General features: G+C 34.4%; 1 protein-coding gene across 5 annotated transcripts in view; it reads left to right on the top strand.

Annotated features, from left to right (window-relative positions):
* Positions 1-25,748, top strand: part of LOC149799956 (monocarboxylate transporter 13-like) — a 102,096-nt gene extending 76,348 nt beyond the window's left edge. For 4 of the 5 annotated variants that reach the window (XM_089959452.1, XM_089959455.1, XM_089959453.1 and 1 more), the window contains exons 6-7: positions 8,704-8,875; positions 15,246-25,748. In XM_089959452.1, coding sequence (XP_089815578.1) covers positions 8,704-8,875; positions 15,246-15,270 — 197 coding nt within the window. In that variant the 3' untranslated portion in view covers positions 15,271-25,748. The remainder of the gene's footprint in view (positions 1-8,703; positions 8,876-15,245) is intronic. The other variant, XM_089959456.1, reaches the window with a different exon arrangement.
* Positions 25,749-26,871: the final 1,123 nt, after the last annotated feature.

Raw genomic sequence — 26,871 nt, 5'->3', positions numbered from 1 at the left:
TATGCCATGCTAGATCTTGGCTTTGCTGGCAGATTATACTATGCTAGATCTTGGCCTGGCTGGCAGATTATGGCCCTATTGGTAAGTTGATATTGGCCCTGCTGGCAGATTATGCCATGATAGATCTTGGTGCTGCTGGCAGATTATATCATGGTAGATCTTGGCCCTGCTGATGATTGTTGCCATGGTAGATTTTGGACTACTCTGTTCACATATGTTCTTAATATGAAGGCAAAATGATAAGTAAAAGAAAATGAATCCATACTTTTTCCCGTTGTGGATTGGTATCTTTATCAGGTCAAAATCATCATAAGCATAATAGAATGGATTTATAGTTGTTTTACAGGTAAAAATCATCGTAAGTGTAATATAATCAGTCCATAGGTTTGTCACTTATGGACAGGCATCCCTTATATAAGGTTAAAAATCATCATAGAATGATTCTATAAATGTGTCTTTTATAGACAATTGTCCTTTATACACTGATCAAACACACCATAACCATCATTGAATAGATCCAAAATTTTGTCTTTTATGAACAAGGATTCTGTTTATAAACGTAAAAGTCAGAAGCATAGTAGAACTGATCTTTAATTTTTTCCTTTATAGACAAGTGACTTTTATGTAGAGATAAAAAATCATCATAATCATATAACATAATTGATCCATAATGTTCTTCTAATATACGATTGTACACTCGTAAGGTTATGGTAGGTGTAGAGCTTTGTTCTTGCCATTCCATATGTCTGAAGTGCTTTTGCATTGATTTTGGTTTGAACATAAAATCCATGCTTTACAAAGTACAGAGTTTACAGTTTGAAACAGAAAATGGCCACTCAGCATCCATGAAATGCCTGATTTTCAGACTTTGATTGTTTACATAATTTGATTGTATGTGGTTGAAAATGGGTTATCCATAATCTGGTATGACCTGGATAGATTAGTAATGATAAATGCTTGACACTCTAGTGCAAACTCATGATTTAGAATTTCAATGCAATTAAAACTGATACCTAAACATATAACGGTACAAACGTTCCAAGACGTTACAAGCTTTGCCTGTTTTTGGGCACCCCATGATTACAGACACTCTCAACACTTCCCCATAGACAATTTTTAAATGCAAATAAAGCATTTGTTGGGTTGGTGATTTTAAATTTTGACTATGTTCAGACACACTTAATATAAGATGACTACACAATGAGGAAACTGTCTTGTTTATGGATGGCTTCCCACCAGCAAAAAAGCCTGTAAGGCAAAATATCTTACACCAGGCTCTGCCCGACCAAGCCAGGTATTGAGTGTGTGTTGAAATATGCATGCACCAGTAACCTGAATAAAATCTGTCATAGTTTTCAATAAAATACAGAAAGGTAATATGATACATTACCTGCTATTTGTGAAACAAAAACCATGACAACATTCACTGGCTATAAGCCCCCCCCCCCCATGTTTCCTATTGCAGTAGTTTTAAAATTAGGTTAGACAGATCATTTTTTATTTTATTTTTTTAAAACCATTATATATAATTATATTTAACGTGTTTTGTTTTGGGTACCTGGAGGAAAAAACGTGCTAGGGTCAGACATTCAGCCAACTGGAAACATAATTTTCTTATGGCCTAGAAATGACTGATAATACAGCAGTTGCCATTTTAAGATTTTCTGCTAAGGTTTTACATGAACATCTTTCATAAGTGTTTTGAGTTATTATGTGGGTGTTGACAAGGATCAGCGGACATGATAAGAAAAACTCTTACCAGTTTTAATAAGAAGGTACTTCTGAAATGAAGTGGTTCCCTAATGATAAAATACATTACCTACCATGTATATTCACTTATAAGTCCGAATCCATCTGGACTAACATAGACCCTGATCTACTTTAACATAATACACTGGCAGATCAGGGAACATGTTGCTTGCTCTACTGATTACTCATATTTCATCGACCCATATATGATAGTGCACTGTGTGAAGGCAGATCTGGGTCTGCAGATTACAGCTGAAATCACTGGAATCTGCCCTATGAAAGTTATGTCACAACTTCTTAAGAATATTTGTCCCAGGTAAGTGGCACTGTCTATGATGTATCTAACTCATAACATGCATTATAAACAGTATATATTGGCATTGTCTGTGACCTGTCTAAAAACAAAAGGCATTATAATAAGTATATATCGGCATTGTCTAAATGAGAGAGAGAGAGAGAGAAGGAGAGAGAGAGATTTGACAACTTGAACTTTACTGACATTGACAGATTAATCCTGTACACAGTGTGATGATCATGTTCAGCAGTCCTGACAACTCGAAATTCACTGTACACAGATGATTATGTACAGAAATTCTGGCAACTTGAACTTTTAGCTGCAGTTCTAATGTAGGTATTTTCTCATTGAGGAACAACAGTATCAACATGTCAGGAGTAAATGAGATACAGAATACAAAGACCATTTTCAGATCCTTAAAATATATTAACATCTTCAAATCCTTAGTCTACATTAATATCTTCAAATCCTCAACCTATATTAACATATTCAAATCCTCAACCTACATAAACATTTTCAAATCCTTAACCTATATTAACATCTTCAAATTCTTAATCTACACTAACATCCTCAACCTACATTACATCATCAAATCCTCAACCTACATTACATCTTCAAATCCTCAACCTACATTAACATCATCAAATCCTCAACCTACATTACATCTTCAAATCCTCAACCTACATTACGTTTTCAAATCCTCAACCTACATTAACATCATCAAATCCTTAGCATAGATTAACATTCTCAACCTACATACACATCTTCAAATCCTCAGCCTACATTAACATCTTCAAATCCTCAGCCTACATTAACATCATCAAATCCTCAGCCTACATTAACATCATCAAATCCTCAACCTACATTAACATCTTCAAATCCTCAGCCTACATTAACATCATCAAATCCTCAGCCTTCATTAACATCTTCAAATCCTCAACCTACATTAACATCATCAAATCCTCAGCCTACATTAACATCATCAAATCCTCAGCCTACATTAACATCTTCAAATCCTCAATCTACATTAACATCTTCAAATCCTCGACCTACATTACATCTTCAAATCCTCAGCCTACATTAACATCTTCAAATCCTCAACCTACATTAACATCATCAAATCCTCAACCTACATTACATCTTAAAATCCTTAACCTACATTACATCTTCAAATCCTTAACCTATATTAACATCTACAAATCCTTAACCTACATTAACAGCTTCAACCAACATTAACATCTTCAAATCCTCATCCTGTATTAACATCTTCAAATCCTCAACTTATATTAACATCTTCAAATCCTCAACCTACATTAACATCTTAAAATCCTTAACCTACATTACATCTTCAAATCCTTAACCTATATTAACAGCCTCAACCAACATTAACATCTTCAAATCCTCAACCTGTATTAACATCTTCAAATCCTCAACCTATATTAACATCTTCAAATCCTCAACCTACATTATGTCTTCAGATCATCAACCTGTATTAACATCCTCAAATCCTTAACCTCCATAAACATTTACAAATCCTTCGCCTACATTAACATTTTCAACCTATATTAACATCTTCAAATCCTCAACCTACATTTAACTTTTTCCAGTCCTCCATCACAATTCTTGTACTGAGATAAAAACAGAAAATTTATTTCCTCAACAGGCATCATGTGACAGAGAAAGCTGTGGTGTCTAGGGACATTTGACTTTCTCACTGCATATTGTGAACTCTGTGGTACTCCACAGATTTTTGTATTCAGCTAGTCAGAAAGGATGCAACTTTCAAAAGTGCATTGGAATATGGAAAATAATGCAAGTACTCTTATATAGAGAATATTTTCATATTTTATTCAGCATGATATAGCCAGCATTGTGCTGATGTGCTCTTAACCCTATACATGCATTTACATTCTCAGCTAATAGCCTGCCATCAATATTAAGGATAGTGAAGTAAGTACTGTACATGCTTAGTAAGGTTGACTGTCATGTTGGAATTGTCTATCACACACAGTATATACCCCCTGTGGAATCGGGTACACCATGTATAATAGGCATGAAACTTTCCTCTGTTTGTCATTATAAGGAGGTGAATAATTAAGACAGGAGCTGCCTTTGTTCAGTGGTTAGATTGCTGGATTTAAGACTGAAAGAGCATGGGTTAGATTCCTGTCATTGAAACAGCCCATGTCAGCTAGTGTGGATCGTCATTTTTTTAACTACTAGCTGTCAGTTAGTAATTGTTAATTTGAAATTCATTTGTGCTGCTAGCCAATCTTGTCCTGAGCAACATGTCTTCTGTTGTATAATGACAGATTTTGTGCTTACGTAGAGCTGAACAGTTTCTGCTGTGACCAATGGTCAGGGATGTACCCTTTCAGCTTTGAAGCTTTGGAGGGGGTTAAGTCCCCTACTTTGACATGTGGGGTATTAGAAAATCACGTGAGCTATACTATAGCTACCAAAATATGGTTCCATACCTATTATCACAGGCATATTTTCAAACTCGTCACGGAATTGAGAAATTGATTCAGTGACAGAACTGAGCAGTCAGGTTGTGACAGATCAGGAGATTTGCAATTTGGTACAGAGTTTTGACTTAAATAGGAGGGGGATTTTCACTCGAATTGGTGAAATTTTCATTGTAGCACATGTCTTTGACTTTATTGTCCCACTGAGGACCCAAGGCTTGCCTCACTGTGAGTAGTTTTCATCCCTTTTGATCTGTCTGAATGAGAACTTTTGTGAGATTTTTGACTTCGGGAAGATTATTTTGACTATAGATCTGAAAAATGACCTGCTACTATAAACAGGAGATTATGTTAATATGCAAAGTTGGCAAAAGGTGTCTTAGCACTGTTATGTACATTTAATTTGTATTGTGCCATTGTACTTTATCCATAATTGATAGTAGGAGTTTGGGCCTATCTGTCATTTTTTGTGTGTTGTAAACAACATATTACATAGCTGTTTGTCTATGATTGTAGATTATATATTAAGATTATTATCATTTTGTAGGTAAACATGTTTACATGGCTTTGATTTCTAGATTCAGCCTTGATTCTGACCCTAGAAGATTCCAGAAACGAATTTTGTTTACGGTTTGATGGAAATGTTTATTAAGATGACTCTCATCCTGGTCCTCTTTTTGTGACTTTGGTTTTTATATTAAGGTGTTATAGATTAGAATTACTCATTCCTACATTAACATCTGGCTAGTGAAATCAGTCTCGGAAACCCTCCTGTCTAGGAGGTTTACATGTATGGTCAGAAGTTTGGCACAATGCAGCTGATCTATCCCAGGTTACCAAAAGAAACAACATACACATGCACATACATATGCATGCATGTGCACACACATGTGCGCACACACACACACACACACACACAGAGCTTGTACTAAACAGAATTTGTGATATTTGACAAGAAAGATGGTGGGAATTGCATGCCAGCTAATACTTCAATGGAGAAGAAAGTGGACCATAAATGGATTGATTTCCAAACAAAATCACATGTTGTAAAAATTATGGTAAACAGATAAATACATCTTGGAGAAAATGGGCAGCCACCCATGCACATTGTAGGCCAAAACTTAATCATAAACCATGCCAGTACAAATATGTTTCTGACATCGCAATGGGAAATTAGAGATAAATAAAAGTGGAGATGTCTGTATGGATGTCTATTCAATAAAAAATGCCAATCATACAAAACTGTTGAGTGCTACTTAGCTTGTTTGCAGCTGGTTAAGACAGTATCTAATAACCCAATGGTTGGATACCCACAGTTTGCACTATATGACTTGTGTAAATTCAGTATGCAGTAACCTTTATTTCATCCAAACTGCACAAAATTCTCAATATCAACTGAAAATATCATTGTAATAATGAGATAAAATTTTCAGAAAGAAATCTTCAACATCACAGAAAAATGCTATGCTTAGGAATAGATTAGTAATAATGGTTTTGTTGATTTAGCAGTAATCTCTGTTTGAGTGATTGGCAGTTATTTCTGTATTAGACATTTTCTTATTATCTCTATTTTAGTGATTTGCTAGTTATGTCTTTGTTATCAATTTGTCACATTTCTGTTTTATACATCTTCCAGTTATCTCTATTTTAGTGATTTGCTAGTTAATGTATATTTTGTCGATTTGCCAGTTATGCCTTTTTAAAATAGAATTTCCGTTATCTCAGTTTGAATGATTCATCATTTATCATTCAAATGTATTTTATTGTTGCTGTATTAGGGAATATTATAGCACCTTGTCAAGATAGTTTGTCACATGTTCACAAATGTATAATTCACATATTTGTCATAGTTTGAGGGCTTGTTCTGGACTTTGATACGCAATGTAACCAAACATACCTTATTGACCTATGGAAAGTAGCTAGGACAGATACCTGAGACCGATCATGCTACATGTCCTTGCCTGAGAAGACACTGAATACACCAAATGGTCTTATTAATCAGCTGACTTGGAGCAATTTCCCCCTGACCAAAGGGTATTTAGGTGGACACTATTGTCCCCTGACGTAGGGTATTTAGATGGACTCTACTGGCCCCTGTCCTTTGGGCATTTAAGTGGACTCTACTGTCTCTGACCATAGGACATTTAGGTGAACTATTCTGTTAAAAAGTCATGGTTCTTTTTATCTAAAAATTCACAATGGCATTTTTCCATTTTTGTCATCATTAAAGTGATTCGTAAATAAAGTTAGATTAATGAGAGTTGCTGATTAATGAAGATTGACTGATTAATAAGAGTGGACTGATTAATAAAGGTTGACTGGTTAATGAGGTTTGAATGTTCATCAAACAACACAAACAGCAAATTGTACATGGATCCAAATAGGAGTACTCAGAAACTGTGTCACTTAATCATTTGGTGCAGTGTAGCATCAAGTATGTAACGTCATTGATCGGATGCAAGATTATAGCAGTAACGTTTTGAACAGCAGTATCATTATCATCAGCAACAGTTAGTGAGGATTTTGTTCACTGACGATTTGATCTTGGCACAACAAATGTAGCCCCAGAACGACTTCTGTCTTTGTGTTGGCAGTACAAAGAGTACAAACTGGTATCACACCAATATTACCATGTGTGTGTGTGTGTGTGTGTATATATATATATATATATATATATATATATATATATATATATATATATATATATATATATTAGGGTATGAGAGAAAGCTTGCCAGTACCTTCCCAGAGGTTGGTGGTTCTTAACAGGATTTTCCCTGGTTCTTCCTTCAGTTATGCTGGTCACCTTATCATATCATGTGCTGAAAAAATGCCATTAAACCTGATATCATATTATGATATACATGTTAGTGAAACTAACTTGTAGATAGTGATGACTACGTAGGAAAGGATAATGAAAATCAGAGAGACAACTGAATATAATCAAAATGTTTGAAAACCTACACTGATATTATGAGTAACTAATTTGCATTTTTAAAGCAGAAATGAATGTACACTGTAATTGGTTGTTGTTGTTGTTGTTGTAGGGTTTAACGCCATTTTTCAGCACACGATAGGCTATACATAGCGGCCAGTATTAATGGTGGAGGAAGAAACCTGGAAACCCCCGGAAAGAACCACCGACCCTTGAGAAGCAACTGGCAAGCTTTCTCACATACCCACATTGGCCGAATCCGAGATTCGAACCCACGCAGAGAGAGGTGAGTTGGCAGTGATCCGTAATGGTGAGCGCTTTAGACCACTCAGCCACTCAGGGCCCCTCTGTAATTGGTAGAGAGGTATGTAGATAGCATGACACAAAGAGAGAAAGTTTATTTGTACACCCAAGTGTTACTAAGTGAGTGCTGCTGTGACAATGCATAATTTATGATAGAGAAATACCAAGTGCAATTAATGAATCTTAACAGTCCAGTCAAGGTCATTTGTTAGTCCAGTCCAATGTAATCAGCAATCAGTGGTGATTGAAAGGATGATAAAAGGTCAATACCTACTAGCGCATGTAAAATCTACATCAGCCTTGATCAAAGACCTCAGACACATGTATTAATACGATTACACCTAAAGTGACTGTCCATCACATCTATGTTGTTCTTTCATGGATAAATCTATAATATGTTTGAAATATTTAATTAAGTATCTTTGTCCCAGCCTTTTCTGTCTTGAACATGTCAGGTGTCTACGAAACATTAATACCTAGTTAAGTATTTGTACATATGCAGTAAAACATGATTATCCAAACCATTTAATCCAGATAATCCATTTTAGTTTTTTAAAATAAAAATTCAATCATTCATACAAAAAATTATTATGCTTCTATTCAGTTCTACTTTTAAAAAATCAAAATTCAATCCTTCAGACAAGTAATTATTTGGACAAAATCTATGTACCCCAATGATCCAGATAATCAATGTTTTACTGTATGTATATGTTTTTGTGTGTATGTCTCTTTGTGTATGTCTCTGTGTAATGTTTGTGAGTTTGTGAATATGAATATGTGTGTGTGTCTATATATATATATATATATATATATATATATATATATATATATATATATATATATATATATATATATATATATATATATATATATATACACACACATACATTTGCTGTCAATTACATAATTAAAAAGCAATTGGACTTAGATGTTGACATAATTTATTTCAACAGGTGCTTGTCTTTTGTGGAGTTCCATCATAATGCTTCTGTTCAAGCTGAAGCGTTGTGGACAGATGCCAGCTACAGAGAAGTCACTGCAGTCCGACCAGAAAATACCTCTTGTTGACCGGAATAGTGAAAAACAGTTCAAAGTCAAGACAATAGAGGGAGAACATATTTTTGTGTATGTCTCGTAAATTAGGTGTCTGTAGATTATATAACTAGGTCCAGGCATGAAACTTTTAGAGTACAAAACTCCAGCGCAGAATTTCAGGATTCTACTTACTTTTGTTATTCCACAAGAATGCAAAATTTCAATGACATAGGTACATGCAGAGTGTCCTATCTAATGTATGGCACACATGACTGTAATGCAACAAAACACCCGAACATGATGATCTTTTTCAATTTTACACAAATGATCCCAAACTACCATCAAATATGGCCACTGTTACATTATTTTTTCTTAAAAACTGGTGAATTGAATAAGACCATTTTTTTTTTAATAGAAAGCGTCCTGGTATAAATGTCTTTCAGTTATGTACAAGTATTGCATTGAGCCTTTCAGATATGACCACCATTACCAAAAATAGAAAAACCGTCAAACACATGTTAAAAACTGCTTTTTAAGAATTTAGCCAAAGTTTGAAAGAAAGCATTCAGAAATGAAAACTTTTGAAGTTTATGCAAATGGTGCTGATCTGCCATTAAATATTGCCACAGTTACTCAGATTAGGGAAACCTCTTATGACTTCTTTAAAATAGAAGAACCATTCAAATATTTCTCAGAAACAACTTTACATTTGACCGATAGCATCCTGGGATAAACACGTTTAAGGCTTTTACAGATGTTGCTGTTGCACCATCTGAGATAGGCCTGAAAAACAAAATGCTTCAGGCGTTCTGAGGTGAAAATAATTAGGGTAGGAAGGTTGTGAAAATTGTTTAAAAAAAAGTCAAAACAAATTATGTTCTTTTTTATAAAAAACCTCTAATGTTGGCCTTCATAGTAGTAATTTGTTTATTTTGTTGATTATACAGAATTATTCTGGTTGCTTGTTTCATCACTTGCTGCTGTCTTTCATACCAGAACTGTGGAAAAGACAAATGTTGCAACATATAACATGTGTTTGATGCTTATCTTGTGTTGTTTCAGTACAACTGTTGCATATTGCTAAATTGCCTTTCATGCACAAAGGTGTATTTCATAAGTATTACAACAAAAGAATAGTGTAAAATTAATTTTAAATTAATAATAATAATTAATTAATAATATAAAACAATTAAAGAAACAGTCTTTGTTCAATGGTATTCATTTACTTTTTAAATAAAATATATTGTGTATGACATTTAAATAAAATAGATTGTGTATGACATTTTAAATAAAATAGATTGTGTATGACATTTAAATAAAATATATTGTGTATGACATTTAAATAAAATATATTGTGTATGACATTTAAATAAAATAGATTGTGTATGACATTTAAATAAAATATATTGTGTATGACATTTTAAATCAAACAGATTGTGTATGACATTTTAAATCAAACAGATTGTGTATGACATTTTAAATATAAAAAGGATTGTATACATTAAGCCACCTATGGACCAATGATTGCGGAAAATAATTGAAGATGGAAAACATACTCTGCATACCACACACTAAAAACAGAGTTTCCCCTGACCGTTCCTATTTCATGTAAGATATTTGGACAGCTAAATTGGGGTCACAGGAGCATGATGTTAGATAATACGTGTAAATATAAGTACAAAAAGGGACACTCACCATTTTGCTTTCCTTGCAGTTGTAATTTAGCAGATAAAACTCTCCCATACGGTGTTCCTTTTATATTTTTCTGGGTTAAACTTTGATAGCTACTACCTTGCACTGAACAAATTTGTCGACTGTTAAGTGTCACAGTGACAGTGATCAATTGTCTCAGGCTTGAGAATGGGGGATCGAAGTTTACATCTGTAGTATTCCTACAATTAATAACTTGAAGCAGACCAGTCAGAAGATAAGAATTCCATGCTTTTCAAAAACATTGAATTAGTGTTGGGTACTCTCTTTCCCAAGGGACTAACAAAATTGTGACCTTGTATCAACCCTTACCAGCTTGAAATTGAGAACTAATACTTTTCTTTGCAGACATAACTATTACAATTTTACGTAAGGTTAATAAACCAATATCTGAGATGATATTCCATATGGTTGAATAGATTGTACTCCATGATGCCCTTTCCTAATGTTGGTTGGTAGCAGCCTGAGTTGGCACATCATATCATAAGAGTACTGGAAGTGTGACACAGTTATTGCAATGAAATATGGATGGAGATACAAAATTAGTGGAACCTTGCAGCATTTATTTTCATAACATAATGCAGTCAACAGTATTGGAAGAAATTTCAACAGAAAGCAACAGACTGAGATTTCTTGTTAGCTTAAAGCAAGGGAAGTAATCTATGATAATGATAGAATCACAGGGAAAAAAGCCTTGCAAATTTTAAGTTGCAGTTTAAAGTTTCTGTAGCGAAGACATTTCTATGTTGGCATTCCTTAACGCTTTTCTTGGGCTTCAGATGGTGATGTCAAATGTCTCACAAGAGAAATAACTTTGAAGATCTGTTGAGAAAAAACCATTTTGATGAACTATTAAGCATCATAATTTGGTGAACAAAGCAACTACAAAATGTTTGGCAGGTAAATTTAGGTTTCCAATGGTCATGGAAAATCCTGGAAATTTTGTTGACCATGGAAAGTAATGGAAAAATCATGGAATTAAATTTTGTCATGGCAGGTAATGGAAAAGTCATAGAAAGTGGCTAAAAATTGAAAAGTCCTTTTGTTTGCATGTCGGACGGCTGTAAAGGAAGAAAGTGGCCATCTTTACAAAAAAAAGTGGATTAAGTGTTATCTTTCCTATCATTTTGATCAATATTAGCATTATTTCCTGTGAACAGATTCAACTTTCCATCCTTTTTATTGGAGATATTAAAGAATTTAGTTATTGAAAATCAGAAATTTATAATAGAGAAGTCAGTGAATTTATTTTTGATTTTTGTAGGAACCCAGTAATTATTTGAAATGTATTTTGATTGATATACAATGAGAATACATTCAGATATTGTGGAGAAGATGAATTATAATCCACTTTCTGTGCAGACAAGTTAAAATCAAATTTGTGTGCAGACAAGTCAAAATCCACTTTCTGTGCAGACAAGCTAAAATATACTTTTGTTTGCAAACAAGTTAAAATCCACTTTCTGTGCAGACAAGTTAAATTCCAATTTGTGTGCAGACAAGTCAAAATCCACTTTGTATGCATTGTTATTTCAATTACTTCAAGGGATTATGATATATTAGGGCAACAGAACACAAATTATTTTTCAACTCAGACAGTTTGTCCCTTTGTCATGACTGGATAACATAACTGGATTGCATGTTTTCAGTCAGTACACAATTCACACAGTATGCTAAATGCTGAGTCATTTGTTTTGGAGTTGGCCTATGAAAAGTATAAATATAGCAACACACTGTAGCATTCATGCTACATGAAAGGCAATATTGGTACGTGTTTATGGATATGATCACATTGATACACCTCATCCAGCAATAATGTGCACATTTTTATAATGTGAAAGAATAAGTTATAATTGAGGTTGAATGTATTTGTAATAAAATACTTTAGAATAAGGAATTGTAAAACATGTTTCTGCACAGCTGTGAAACAAATCTTAGTTATGTATACCATTCAAGTCCAGAGTCTGTTATAAAACTATAACTTTAGGAGGTAATTTCCCCTGTGATTTGAAATTAAAAAGTGGATATTTTCTAAATAAAGGGGATATTGAGTGATAAATAAAGTAGTACCTGCGAAAAATGATGCATGATTTTCATGCATTCAGGTGATTTTTCAGCTGTTTTAGAGATGACAGGTATCATGATAACAATAACCATGCCTCTTAGAATATACCCTGTACATAGACATTAGATCCTGTACGTAAACGTTAGACCCTGAACATAGACATTAGACCCTATACATAGATGTTAGACCCTGTACATAGACATTAGACCCTGTATGTAGATGTTAGACCCTGTACATAGATGGTAAACCCTGTATGTTAGACATTCGACCCTGTACATAGATGTTAGACCCTGTACATAGATGTTAAACCCTGTACATAGATGAGATTAATGAATAAGGATGCCTCTTAGAATAGACCCTGTATGTAGACGTTTGATGAGGTTAATGAATAAGGATGCCTCTTAGAATAGACCCTGTATGTAGATGTTTGATGAGGTTAATGAATAAGGATGCCTCTTAGAATAGACCCTGTATGTAGATGTTTGATGAGGTTAATGAATAAGGATGCCTCTTAGAATAGACCCTGTATGTAGATGTTTGATGAGGTTAATGAATAAGGATGCCTCTTAGAATAGACCCTGTATGTAGATGTTTGATGAGGTTAATGAATAAGGATGCCTCTTAGAATAGACCCTGTATGTAGATGTTTGATGAGGTTAATGAATAAGGATGCCTTTTAGAATAGACCCCATTTTTAGAAGTCTTTGGTATGACTTGGCGGGGGTTCGGACCCACGACCTCCCGCATCTGGGGTGGACACTCTAACCACTAGGCCACTGGAGCAGTCAAAAGTGACCTTAATATAATGTACTACACATGTATTTCCAATCCCCAGAAATATGTTTCAATACAGTTGGTTTATTTCCATATCTTTGATCATGATGTTCAACATTATCGCTGGATATACTAATGAATTACATGCATTTATAAAACTGTCTTGAACTTTCTAGGGATTTAAAAAATAGTCCTTATGTTGAAATAATAAATTGTCCCCTTTTAAAATCCACAAATGTAAGTATTGACAAAAAATGTTCCCCCCCCACCCATCATTAATTTGATAGCCATGAAAATGTATGAATTTGCAGAATTTCGTAATTAAGAATTTAATGCTTTAGCCAAAGATTAAATGTACATGTACTATGTTACGCCTCCAGGTCTTAAATTAAGTAACAGAAAGAAATGAAACCAAAAATTTAAGTAAAATCAACAAGTTTTTTTTATTTCTCTTCAATATGAAGTGAAAATTCAAAATACACAGTATTGTGAATTAAATCCTGTATAATCCTGACTGTCTTGTCACAGGTTCAAATGCTTAGAATATTCTGAATAAATTCCAGTTGTCTTGTATGTCTTGTTATACCACACGTAATCCAGAATGTCTTTGAATGTGTTCATTAATGAAATTTTTGTGTTAATTCAAAGTCAATCAGGACTTAGTAATTCCAGTTAATAATTAAAATAAGCCCTCTCAAATTATATCTGAACACAACTGTAAACTGATAACAAATGGATTCCAGAGACTAATCTAAGATAGGAATGAATTATTTGTTTATCAAATCCCTATTTATACAAAATATCACCTGACCAAGAAGTTGATGATACATTTTTAATCAAATTGTGAACATGTCTGTTTCTCGAATATTCTGAAAAACTCTCTCATTATCTGATTTAAAACTTAGATCACTCACATTTGTCTTTTTATTGGGAATCACATTTCATTTTTATGTATAGATCTCATTTTTTATCTCATTTACAATTACACATGAAATTTATTCAAAATATTAGTGTTTGGACTTGTTTTAAAAATATAATATCATACATTACTGTGAAAATTCATTCCTCAATCTCATTGGCAATGGCACAGATAAAATATATTCAAAATAGCAGTTTTTAGCTTCCATGGCCATATGGCTGAGTGAGCTAATGGCATGGCCCTGCATATGTCATTGGTTTATAAATCAACATTTGCTTGTTAACCACCCTTGCGACCATGTTGTTTAATATTATTTTGATCAAACTTCAAGTAGAGCTTTATATTTCCAGTATCTAGTTAGAATTCAGATATCAGTGAGGGTCACATATATTAATGAGATGATTAAACTTGGGCTGTGGGCTTATATTATGAAGCTTTTGGTTGAGTTGGATAATCACCAAGATTCAAGGATACAATGATTTGTTCTTGCATCTGATTGGATAACCATTTTTGATTAGATTTTGATCGTATTTGGTATGTAAGACTGTATCTTCAAGATTTTTAGTAAGATCATTTGTAAGACCTCATTCGTATTTCCATAATGTGTGCTTTTATACCATAATTCCATATTTTGGTTGTCATTCCCATAAGACTTCGGCAAAGTCATAAGGGTTGTCAGGTCTGAGATCTGAGTAACATTCACACATTTAAATTAGGTGATTTTGTGGGAATGGTGGTACTTACGAGTGGTTCCACTGAACCCTCACCAACTTTTTTCATTTCAAAAGACACCTTTATTACATTTTTACTGAAAAACATTTGAAAATATTGATTTTAAGCAAAATTAACCACCCCTGGATTACTTTCCAACTTTGTCATTTCATTTGTGTTTAGAAGCACATAATTACAAATTAGACCTATGTGTGCCATTATGAATATGGTTTAAACTGGTTTCTTTTCAGCTTTAAAAAAAATGTTTCTTTTCCTTGTAGGGAGATGACGATCACATCTGTGTGAGAACCATTCAAGATGTCTACAGATATTCAAGGGACATGACTCTCACCATAATTAAATAGCAGTCCTGTAAATAGAGCATTCATTTTCTTTCTATTTGTAGGGAGGCTGTAACAGCCACAGTTTAAGTCCTCAAATATGGATGGTCTCTGCGATACAACCAGGCACACAAACTTTGGAATGGAGCACAGTCTTTACAATTACCAGAAGACCATTTACGTATGCCACGTTCAGTAGTTAAATGATTTTTTAAATCAGTAAACTATCAAGTGCAATTCAGATTTAATTCAGTTTGAAAGTGTTCAATGTATTTTTGTACGGCAGGGGCATTTTGTCATTTTTCCTTTATCCCCCCCCCAAGTAATATATATCACCTTAATTTTTGTTGATGCAGGTCCTGAGGAAGATGAATTTTTAAACTCATTTATTGAATTTTGTTAAGTCAAACATCATGCAAAAGGGTCTATTCTAGTACCTGTAATTGAGGGATATGCAATGATTTGTGAAGAAAGTAATACAAATTATTTAAAGTATTGTACCAAATGCACAAAAAGTGAGCATGTATTTGCAAGTCCTGCCTTTGTTTACTTCAATAAATCCCCTTAATTTTTTGTGTGTGTGTGGGGGGGGTTTCAAATGAAGAAGGAATCCAGACTTATCTCCCCTAGTTCTAGAATGGACTACAACTCATCATCACAGTAAAAAGCCAGTAAACGGGGCCCTGAATGGCCGAATGGTCTAAAGTGCTCTTCATTACAGATCACTGCCATCTCACCTCTGTCTGCGTGGGTTCAAGTCTTGGATTCGGCACATGTGGGTATGTGAGAAAGCTTGCCAGTAGCTTCTCGTGGGTCGGTAGTTCTTCTCAGGGTTTTCCCGGGGTTCTTCCTCCACCATTATTTCCTGGCTGCCATGCTAATGCCCATCATGTGCTGAAAAATGGCATTAAACCCCACAGCAACAACAACAACAATAAGCCAGTAAACACTATCTTGTAACTTTGCATTTTTGAGAATCAGCATGTATACATTGTGTTGTGTTATCCTGAAACTGTATGTATTGTACAGAAAGTACCAAATGTAATACATTTTTTATGAACTTTATTTAGGACTTTTACTGCCACTGAAATTTATTAAAGATTTTGTCATTTAAATATAGAATGCTGTTGGATTCTTTTTTTAAAGCACTATGTAGTGATATGTTTGAAATGTTTAAGGTATTTGATTTTGTTATTTTGTAGATGTAGGCATATTGGAATGTTATTCCAAATGAAAGAGGGTATTGCACATTTGACTGGTGGGTTTCATGTCCATAAGGCCTGGTAGAATACATTGCCATAAGGTCTGGTTGGTTTCATGGCCATAAGGCCTGGTGGAATACATTGCCATAAGACCTGGTTGCTTACATGGCTGTAAGGTCTGATGAATTACACTACACTGCCATAAAGTCTGGTAGCTTACGTTGCCAGAATGACCATAAGGCCTAGTGGATTACATTGCCATAATGTCTGGTGGCTTTCATTGCCATGAGGCCATGTGGTTTACGTGACCATATTATAAGCCTAATGGCTTACATGACTATAAGGCCTAGTGGATTACATTGCAATAATACCTGCTGACCTATATTGCCATAAGGTCTGGTGGCTTACATAGCCATAAGGTCTAGTTATTGCATTGTCATAAGGCCTGTTGGGTTTCATTGCCATAAGGTCTAGTGGATTAGATTGCCATAAGAACTGGTGGGTTTCATGGCCATAAGACCTGGTTGGTTTCATGGCCATAATGCCTAGTGGATTACATTGCCATAAGGCCTGGTGGCTTACATGGCTATAAGGCCTGGTGAGCTTATGGTATGACCATGTGCTTCTTGGCTATCTTAGTATTTGCTTGTTACTATTCTGAATAGTTTTTATCTGGTTTTGATTATACATGGAATGTAGGTGTTATCATCAGTATTGCAGTAGAATATGAGCAAGATGTATATATATTAATGATGGGAATTTGTGTCAGTTTGATTGAGCTTGTTTGGAGGACATATTTCTGATATGAATTTGATTACACATAGAATACATGTTTATATCATCAGTATCTGGGACAAGTTCAGTAATTAGTACAATACACATAATAATGAGGTGATCTTGCATGTGATTGGCTGTGCTTGTTGACACTCCTGATTAGACTTGGTAAATAGGTTTAAAGTATTAGGTTCTTGAATAAGTACAGTTATGAGAAAGATATAGACAGGTGGACTTTTTGCTCATTCTTTTAATATAGGCTGATGTTATCTTGATTTAATGTCTGTCTGTCAATTAAAACAAGTTTGTTATCACCTCTTCTAAACTACCTGGAGGATTGCCATGAAATTTTAAACATTTATTTATCCATTGTCTAGTTTGTAATAGATGAGTGGTGCTGCTCACACATGTGATATGGCTGACACAATGGCCATCTTGAAATCTTGTTATCACTACTTCTGACTGGATGGTCACATCATTGAGTTTTCACTACAGAATGTCTTGTGATGTCTAGTTAGTCCTGTAGGATTCAAATGGTGCTGATCTGGGGTTCAATATGTTCACAACAGCAACCCTCTTGAAAATCTATTTATTGCTACTCTTCCTACATGGATGGCCATATCAACATGGAGTTTTCACTAAAAGAACTTTTACATGTCTAATTTGTCTTGTAGCAAATGGTACCAATCTGAAGTCCAATATGGCCATTGTATCAGTTCTTATGGTGTCTAATTGGTCCTAAATGAAAATGACTAACCCTGAATACAGCCACCATGGTTGATATCTTGAAAATATTGTCATCTCAGCTCCCAAATGGATAGCTATATTAAAATGGGGGTTTTCACCAGTAGACTTATTTTGATACCCATTGTGATCAAGCTTTGTAAATAGGCCTGATAGGAGCTTGATTAAGCTTTGTAAATAGGCCTGATAGGAGCTTGATTAAGCTTTGTAAATAGGCTGATATGATTGTGATCAAGCTTTGTAAATAGCCTGATATGATTGTGATCAAGCTTTGTAAATAGGCCTGATAGGATTGTGATCAAGCTTTGTAAATAGCCTGATACGATTGTGAGCAAGCTTTGTAAATAGGCCTGATAGGATTGTGATCAAGCTTTGTAAATAGGCCTGATAGGAGTGTGATTAAGCTTTGTAAATAGGCCTGATAGGATTGCGATCAAGCTTTGTAAATAGGCCTGATAGGATTGTGATCAAGCTTTGTAAATAGGCCTGATAGGAGTGTGATCAAGTTTTGTAAATAGGCCTGATAGGATTGTGATCAAGCTTTGTAAATAGGCCTATGACATCAGGATCTTAATTGAGTATCATGATGAGTGAAGTTCATGCATATTAATGATGTGACCTTATATCTAATAGCCTGACCTTGTCAACACTCACCAACTATGTTTATGTTTACATTTGGATAAAACTCGTTAAATAGTCTTAATATAATCAAGATGTTGGTTAAGTTTTATTATGAATATTTTCATATTCTATCTCACTGGATAATATTATTACCTGGTACCTGCTCACACCTTTTGGTTTTGACCAGATTTGTTTTACAAAGGCCTCAATTCATTTAAAGTTTCATGCAAGGATAGAAGTTTTGTTTTCAGATATAACGATTATGTACTTAATATACAGCTCTATAAAACTTATATGTCAATAAAATAAAACAACCCAATCAATATGGGTCATATAAGAATTTTTACAAAGCGTCAGGTTGAAATATAATTGACACATTGAAATTAAATCAGCATTAATGTCATCATCATTCTTATCGAATTAGGATGATGCAGAATCGGACAGTCGATGGCTTGTATTTTATGTAAAATCTAGTCAGTTGACCCAGCGAGTCATTATTTGATACAGGTATATACTAGAGATTAATCCCTGATCTAAAGGATTTTATTCATTTTTACCTTCATCCTTGTTTTTTAGGCCTGTTCTTGACAGTTTTTGCAACAACTTTATTTTTTTATGTTTTTGTCTTGTGGTAGATATATACTTTTATTTGAAGGATTTTGTTTCCTGCCGAGTTTGGCACTCTATTTGACTTTGCCATTTTTGGTGACGAGCTTTTGTTCAGCACTGTGTAGCCAGGATTGTGCTTATATGCCATTAAACACTATACATACATTGATGCATATTTAGTTTTGAATTGAACCGATGCCTGATAAGTATTGAAAGAAATCATGGATTTGAAATAGGGCTAACTAATATTATGTACAGAAGACCTAGTTTAAATTCATTTGCCCCCTTTTTTAAAGTAAATTTTGACATGTTTATGGGTATTGTTATTCCTCTTTACAATGAATAAACTATAAAGTTGATTAACATTCACAGTATATACATGTATATATATATTAGAAAGATGAGTATAAATGATGTGTATGATATATCATAGTATTTCTATGGTATTGTCTACACAATAAATGCAGAATATTTGCCACAATAAATTGCTGTGATTTGCTTATTTGTGAATCACTTATAGTGAAATTGTTGTTAATAACATGATTTAAGTCTTAAAATAAAAAACTCGTATGAAAATGTTAACCTTGTGACTTCAGGAGGAAGCTCTGTATATTTATATACATTTCCTAAGCAAGTGCATATTTTATTTTGGAAAACATTTTTGTACATGGTTGTTTTAAAGTCGGTTAGGTTAGAGATGGTTTTTAATCACCATGTAGCCTAAATTTTGCTGAGGTGACAAAGTTTGTGTTTTGTAGAAGACCCCCATTCTTCTAAAATTATTCATACATTTATAATTTTCTACCATAATCAGTACAGATGAATGTTGATTTTAATTGTTAAGAATCCTATAAGTAAATATTCAATGTTTGTTCAAGTCTGTAAATTTATATACTCAAGATCAATAACCTGTAAATACATTTAATTGTTAATTTATGGATTGTCTTATTACTCTCGTACTTTATCTCATTTCTACATTCATCTGCATTTGTTGTCAATTATTGTGTATCATTATGTTCCATCAAATGTATTAAAGTTTTCCTTGATGACATTTATTTTATTATGGGGTACACTCAACAGTCTTTGCATTGAAGTACAAATCCACCAGCTCATTACCGAGGCCCTGAGTGGCCAAGTGGTCTAAAGTGCTCTCCGTTACGGATCATTGCCATCTCACCTCTGTCTGCATGGGTTTGAGTCTCAGATTCAGCCAGTGTGGGTATATGAGAAAGCTTGCCAGTAACTTCTCGTGGGTCAGTAGTTCTTTCCGGGGGTTTTCCCGGGTTCTTCCTCCACCATTAATACTGGCCGCCACGTATAGCCTATTGTGTGCTGAAAAATGGCATTAAACCCTACAACAACAACAATCAACTCATTACCTGAATGGCCTGCTTTAATTACAACACATTGATATGTCGACTCCTAAGGGCTGCCTAGCATGGGAACTATTGTTTAAAAAAGCTAATATCATCAACTATGTTAAATCTAATCAGTGACAATCTTGTCACTAGGGCTTAGCAGCCTTTAAATACAGAGATCATATTGTGACAGCATGATGTAGAAAGAATTAATTATTTTTATTTTGCCTGAAAACTAGAATTATTTAATTTTATTTTAACTTGGGACTCGTCTAGGAAACCTCAACTGAGATAAATCTTGGGACAACCAATACATGTTTAGTTCTTTTGAGTAGAACAGCCTTTGTGAAATATTGTATAGTTAAATGATAAATACCTTAGGACTGTTCCATTTAAACATAGTACATACAGCTTTGGGGGCCCTGAGTGGCCGAGTGGTCTAAAGTGCTCTTCGTTATGGATCACTGCCATCTCACTCTGTCTGCGGTGGTTTGAGTCTTGGATTCAGCCAATGTGGGTATGTGAGAAAGCTTGCCAGTAGCTTCTCGTGGGTTGGTGGTTCTTTCCAGTGTTTTCCCGGGTTCTTCCTCCACCATTAATACTGGGCGCCATGTATAGCCTATCGTGTGCTGAAAAATGGCGTTAAACCCCACAACAACAACATACAGCTTTTGGGAACTTAGTCTTTAAAAATAAAAACATGACAAGGAATTTGGATAGCTCACTGAGTTCAAATGAAAATACTGACCACTTTAAAATTGCATGATTGGGTGATTATTCCACACTGCAGGAGCCATCTCTGGGTCCCAAATATGTTTTTTCTGGAACAGTCATTATTATTTTGCTTTACATTTGTGTATATTTTCTTTTTTCTTTGAATTTTTTAGTGATTATCCTCTTTTTGAAATTTTGCTTGCATATTTTACTTTTCATGGCAGAAGACAAAAAATGTTGCCCATTAAGAGCCACTTTAAATTCATTGTTAAAAGAAAATAAACTCTTATATTTGATTTGAATGAATATAGTAAGTGAATGGAAATACTTACCAAACTTTTATTCATATCCACTGAGCAATTTCAAAGATATGGTAAGTGAATTTCAGATATTTATGTCGATAATCTTGGCTTTAAAGGTTGCCATGATGTGTCTAGTTGCGACATTCTGGTATGTTTCTGATACATTATTCCACTGTTTTGCTGTTAACATTAAGTTCATTTTTAGAACTGTTAAATTATAACAAAGTGCAGTGATGTGAAACTAAATAGTAACTAATGAAAATGAGTTCAGAAAGTGTGACATTATATATTTGAATTCCATTCATGATAGTTGTGTAACTTTTCATATTAAACAACAGAGTTTATGAGTAACTATAATGCTTTCTTACCCAAGACAGATGTTGAAAATTTGTGTGTGTGATATCGATTTTTAACTTAGCTTTATCAGTTTGAGTCAGAATGCTACGATGTCTACAGTGGGGCAGTTTATAGTGATGTCTAGCACTGGGGCATTATGCTGCAGACATGTAGCATCATGTCCCACCTAGTCACGTTATCCTGACACCAGGCCAACCAGTCCTAACACTAACCTCTTAATGCTGAGTACCAAGTGAGGCAGCTGATAGTACCATTTTTATAAGACTTTGATTTGACTTGGCCTGGGTTTGAACCTATGATCTCCTGCATTCAAAGTGGATGCTCTAACCACTTAGGCCACTGAAGCATTACATTGAAAATGTGATTGCTGTGTAATTCTGGTAACTTATTATCTTTATGATTTTTGTCAAAACTTTGATTATGTTTGAATTTTAAAAGAACTGTTTTAGAATGACAATGAATGAAAATGTAACTATAAACTAAGCTCTGCTGCCTCATTACAATATTCTACCATCATCTGATCATTAGCATATTTAAATACCTTTGAAACTTAAGATTTTTTCACAAGAGTTGAACTTTTGAGATTTTCTTAAGGTATATAAAAGTACCTTTGAAATTTAAGATTTTAAAATCTGAAGACATTCTTTCAGATTGGACAACAAAACAAAATGTTGTAGTGAGAATTTGAAAGTTATAAGGATGAATTTGTAGATGTTATACAGACAGAAATTTCAAGGTGTCAATCATTGAGGACTTGGACATTATAATATGGCACATTGGAATCTGCATGATAACCGTCAATTGGTCTGCAGTCTAATTGCTCAGCGGACCATCAGTGATGAACAGTACTTGATTGACAGTTGTTGATAATTCATGTTACATTACAGAGAGAGAGTGCAATATTAGTTGATAGTGGCGTGATTGTAGAAAAGGATATAACTGAGTAGGAGTATTTAGTATTCTGTCATCTGTCATGATAGTTATGGGATAAGTAATCTTTTTCATGATAGCTATGGTATACGTCATCTATCATGATAGTTATGGGATAAGTCATTGGTCATGATAGTTATGGGATAAGTCATTGGTCATGATAGTAATGGGATAAGTCATTGGTCATGATAGTTATGGGATAAGTCATCTATCATGATAGTTATGGGATAAGTCATCTATCATGATGATAGTTATGGGATAAGTCATCTATCATGATGATAGTTATGGTATAAGTCATCAGTCATGATAATTATGGGAGAAGTCATCTATCATGATAGTTATGGGATAAGTCATCTGTCATGATAGTTATGTTATGGGATAAGTCATCTGTCATGATAGTTATGGGATAAGTAATTGGTCATGATGATAATTATGGGATAAGTCATCTATCATGATGATAGTTATGGGATAAGTCATCTATCATGATAGCTATGTGGTGTCATCTGTCATGATACTTATGGGATAAGTCTTATATCATGATAGTTATGGTAGAAGTCATATATCATGATATGTATGGTATAAGTCATATATCATGATAGTTATGGGAAAAGTCATCTATAATAAGTTATGGGAAAAGTCATCCATCATAAAAGTTATGGAATAAGTCATCTAACATGATACTTATGGGAAACGTCACCTGTCATGATAGTTATGGGATAAATCATCAATCATGATAGTTACATGATAAGTCGTCTATCATAGAATAAATCATCTATCATGATAGTTACAGAATAACTGTACCGTACTATTTATCTGTTTGTGGATGTATACCTTAGTTATCCTGTTGCAAACTGGACTAAAATATTATATGACATATTTAGCACATACTTCGATAAGTGCACAGTCCGCCTAATTGGTCATAACTTGCATAAAACATCCATAATGAGCTTTGGTGTCGACCCTTGTCCTGCTAAGTGGGAGAAAACAGCTACGCAGTCTCACAGGTCATAATTTGGAGGAGGGGAATTACTACCATGGATGCATGGTGGTTCCCCACATTCCAGCTTTCCAATCTAAAGAACAGACCTCGTGTGTGTGTTTTATTTAGTGGCAGTATGATTAAAAGGGGAATGCAACTGTAAAGTGAACACTGCACAACATGGTAGAAGGGAGCTAACTCTTAGTTTGTACATCATTTGATGGGCATTTTTTTCTGCACTTACTCTTATGAGATTTAGCTTCACATATATTTTGTTAGTACACTGTGTCTTATGTTAAATTGAAATATATTTTTTACGGTAGGTATACTGTGTGTATTATGCTAAATTGAAATATATTTTGTAAGTACACAGTTCTTGTTTAATACAGTATATGGGCAGTTTGTTTGTGGAGCAAAATAAAATGTAACATTTGTGACAGGATCAGTAGTAATGTTCATTAGAAAATAAAAAAAAAGGACACTTTTCCCAGGTCTAACAAATTTATGATTTTATTCTCCAGTTTTTAAAACTAGCCCAAATTTTAATTTGTCTTGGGCAACATTTCATTGAGAGCTTTATATATCTGATTTGCATCAATGTTTTCAACTGTATACTTTGGATTCACTGTCACAAGTTTTTACATTAATCCAGGTATAAAGTGCTTTATGTTGACCAAAAAGTTTGAGTAAATCTCTAATTTTTCTCAACTACTGAAGGTGGAATCAACATTTCTAGTGGTTCTTTTTTAAAAAACTCCTATCACAGGCAAGAAAATAAAAATGTTTGGCATCACAACACTTTATTTGTCACATTTTAAAGCTATTTCAGCTCATAGATTAATAAAGTTTGTCCACTTGTCTTGTCTGTCTGGTATCAAAACTCGGGTTAAGGATTGTGTTTAGGTCGTTTTTACAGACACTGTAAATTGACAAGGATAATTTAAGGTTTATAAACAGAAAATATTTTTGTGAACACTATCCTCACTTTGGGACAATGGCAGGGTAGTTCAAACGTTGCACGAGTTTGTTGATAAGTAATATTGTTTACCTGTGGACCCATTTTCCTTGTATAGGAACAGTACATGCTATGTAAATATTTGATGAGGAGTACAGCTGCCATTAGTGATTAATAGGTCACTGATGATTACAGTGACCTATATTTCCTGGCTTACAAACAATCCATACCACCGTTGGTGGTTTTCTTGTTTTAATGTGAGCTTATAATTACTTTTTGTAATTTGATCCGAAGGCTTGTATCATTTGCAGACATGGGCCCCCTGAATTTCACCTCCAAACATGTTTTGGGCTACGTTCATAAAACTTTATAGGTGACCGCTACATGTTTGTTCCCCTCCCCAGAAAATAATTGTGGGCGCCCTGTTTTCAGATCTTTAAAGGCATCTTGTGAAAAGTTAAAAATAATGCCGTTATCTTTTGGACTACATGTGTGCTTCCTTTGGTTTACTCTCTCATAGGCTATAAAACTGATGTCACCTACTCTGATTGCAGTTCAGAAAACTGCACAGCACATTTTTTCTTTTAGTACTTTTCTTTAAAAAGAAACCAAATTTAAAAAATGGATGGAAAGAACTTGTCTGAGGAATTGTTGTACTGAAAGAAAGTTTGATTTATGTTGAAATGTTTCTGGGCATATATTTTATCATTTAAGTCTGTTACTTCAAAAAACGTTTCCTGCTGAATCCAGTCGTTTTATTGCCCAGTATTTTATGCATTCTTATATATGCATTGTTATTACACAATTTTTGCCCTTTATTGTAATCAGGGTTTAATTTCAAAAAATTGTTTTGTTTACGATGTAAAAATCATTCTTTGCAATAAAAAGGATGCATCTACGCTAGTGTTCTCATTATTAGATCCCCTCATTTATATGACGACCTTTCTCTGTCAATCTTTGCGTCCGTCCATTTGAGGTATAGACATACAACGGCATAGTACTGTATATCAACACTCTATGCCTGGGTCTCAAACTCAAACCACCCAGAGGGCCGCATGAGGGCATTTTCGATGGCCCAAGGGCCGCACCAATTTTGTCATCTCTAATGATGCATTGTAACGCCAGTCATTTTGCGGGACACATGATACGGCTTGGCGGGCCGCGTGTTTGAGACCCCTGCTCAATGCCCTGCCACTGTTTCGGTGGTGCAGAAGAAAAGGACATTCTCAAATTTGGGTTTTGATCTCATTTTGGTGGTGCAGAAGAAAACAAAATTCTCAGATTTGGGTTTTGATCTCGTTTTGGAGTAAGTTAAAGATTTTAATATGCATTCTCTCGCGGCCCCATGTCGTGTTTCACTCCAACTACTGTAAATACTCGCATACAAGTCTATTAAACCATCAAACAACAGACACTCAGATATGCCTTACATAATGCACTGGCAGATCTGGGTCTCCGCAGTTTGTTAGGAGTAATTTTTAAAATAAACAACACTGACCCTGATCTGTCTGCACTTTACGAGATGGCATAACGGGGCCTATGTTGTTTGCAGTTGGAGTCTACTTGTGAAAGAGAACATATGGTACCAAACCAGCTGATCGACCACTCTTGCATGTTAATTTGATCTTTGTTTACAGTATTGACATGTGTATATTGTGTATTCTACATTATATCTTGCATCTGTCCACATTTGGCACATTGACATATCCAAAACTGACAGTCAATTAGGGTATCAGTCCTCAAAAGACTGCTTCTCAGGACAAATTTCTAAAAACTGTTTTTGGTGGTTTCTGTAGCAATCGACTGGTTCCATAAGAGATAAACTAACTTTGCTAATTTTGATGAAACTGTAACATGTTGTACGTATTAAGGATTTATTTCGTATCGTCCATAACTACACCAGTCAGACCTCCCCTATGGATTTTTATTGGCCTCCCAAGCAACTATTTGGCTTCCTTAGCAACCAGAAGACAGTATTATTTTTGTATCGTCCTTGGAGAAAATCACCAAGCTAATTTGGC

This window comes from Sinohyriopsis cumingii, chromosome 5 (assembly GCF_028554795.1).
Source record: "Sinohyriopsis cumingii isolate HCF-2022 chromosome 5, ASM2855479v2, whole genome shotgun sequence".
Classification (NCBI taxonomy): Eukaryota; Metazoa; Mollusca; class Bivalvia; order Unionida; family Unionidae; genus Sinohyriopsis; species Sinohyriopsis cumingii.
This window is presented reverse-complemented; position numbering and strand designations above follow the sequence as displayed.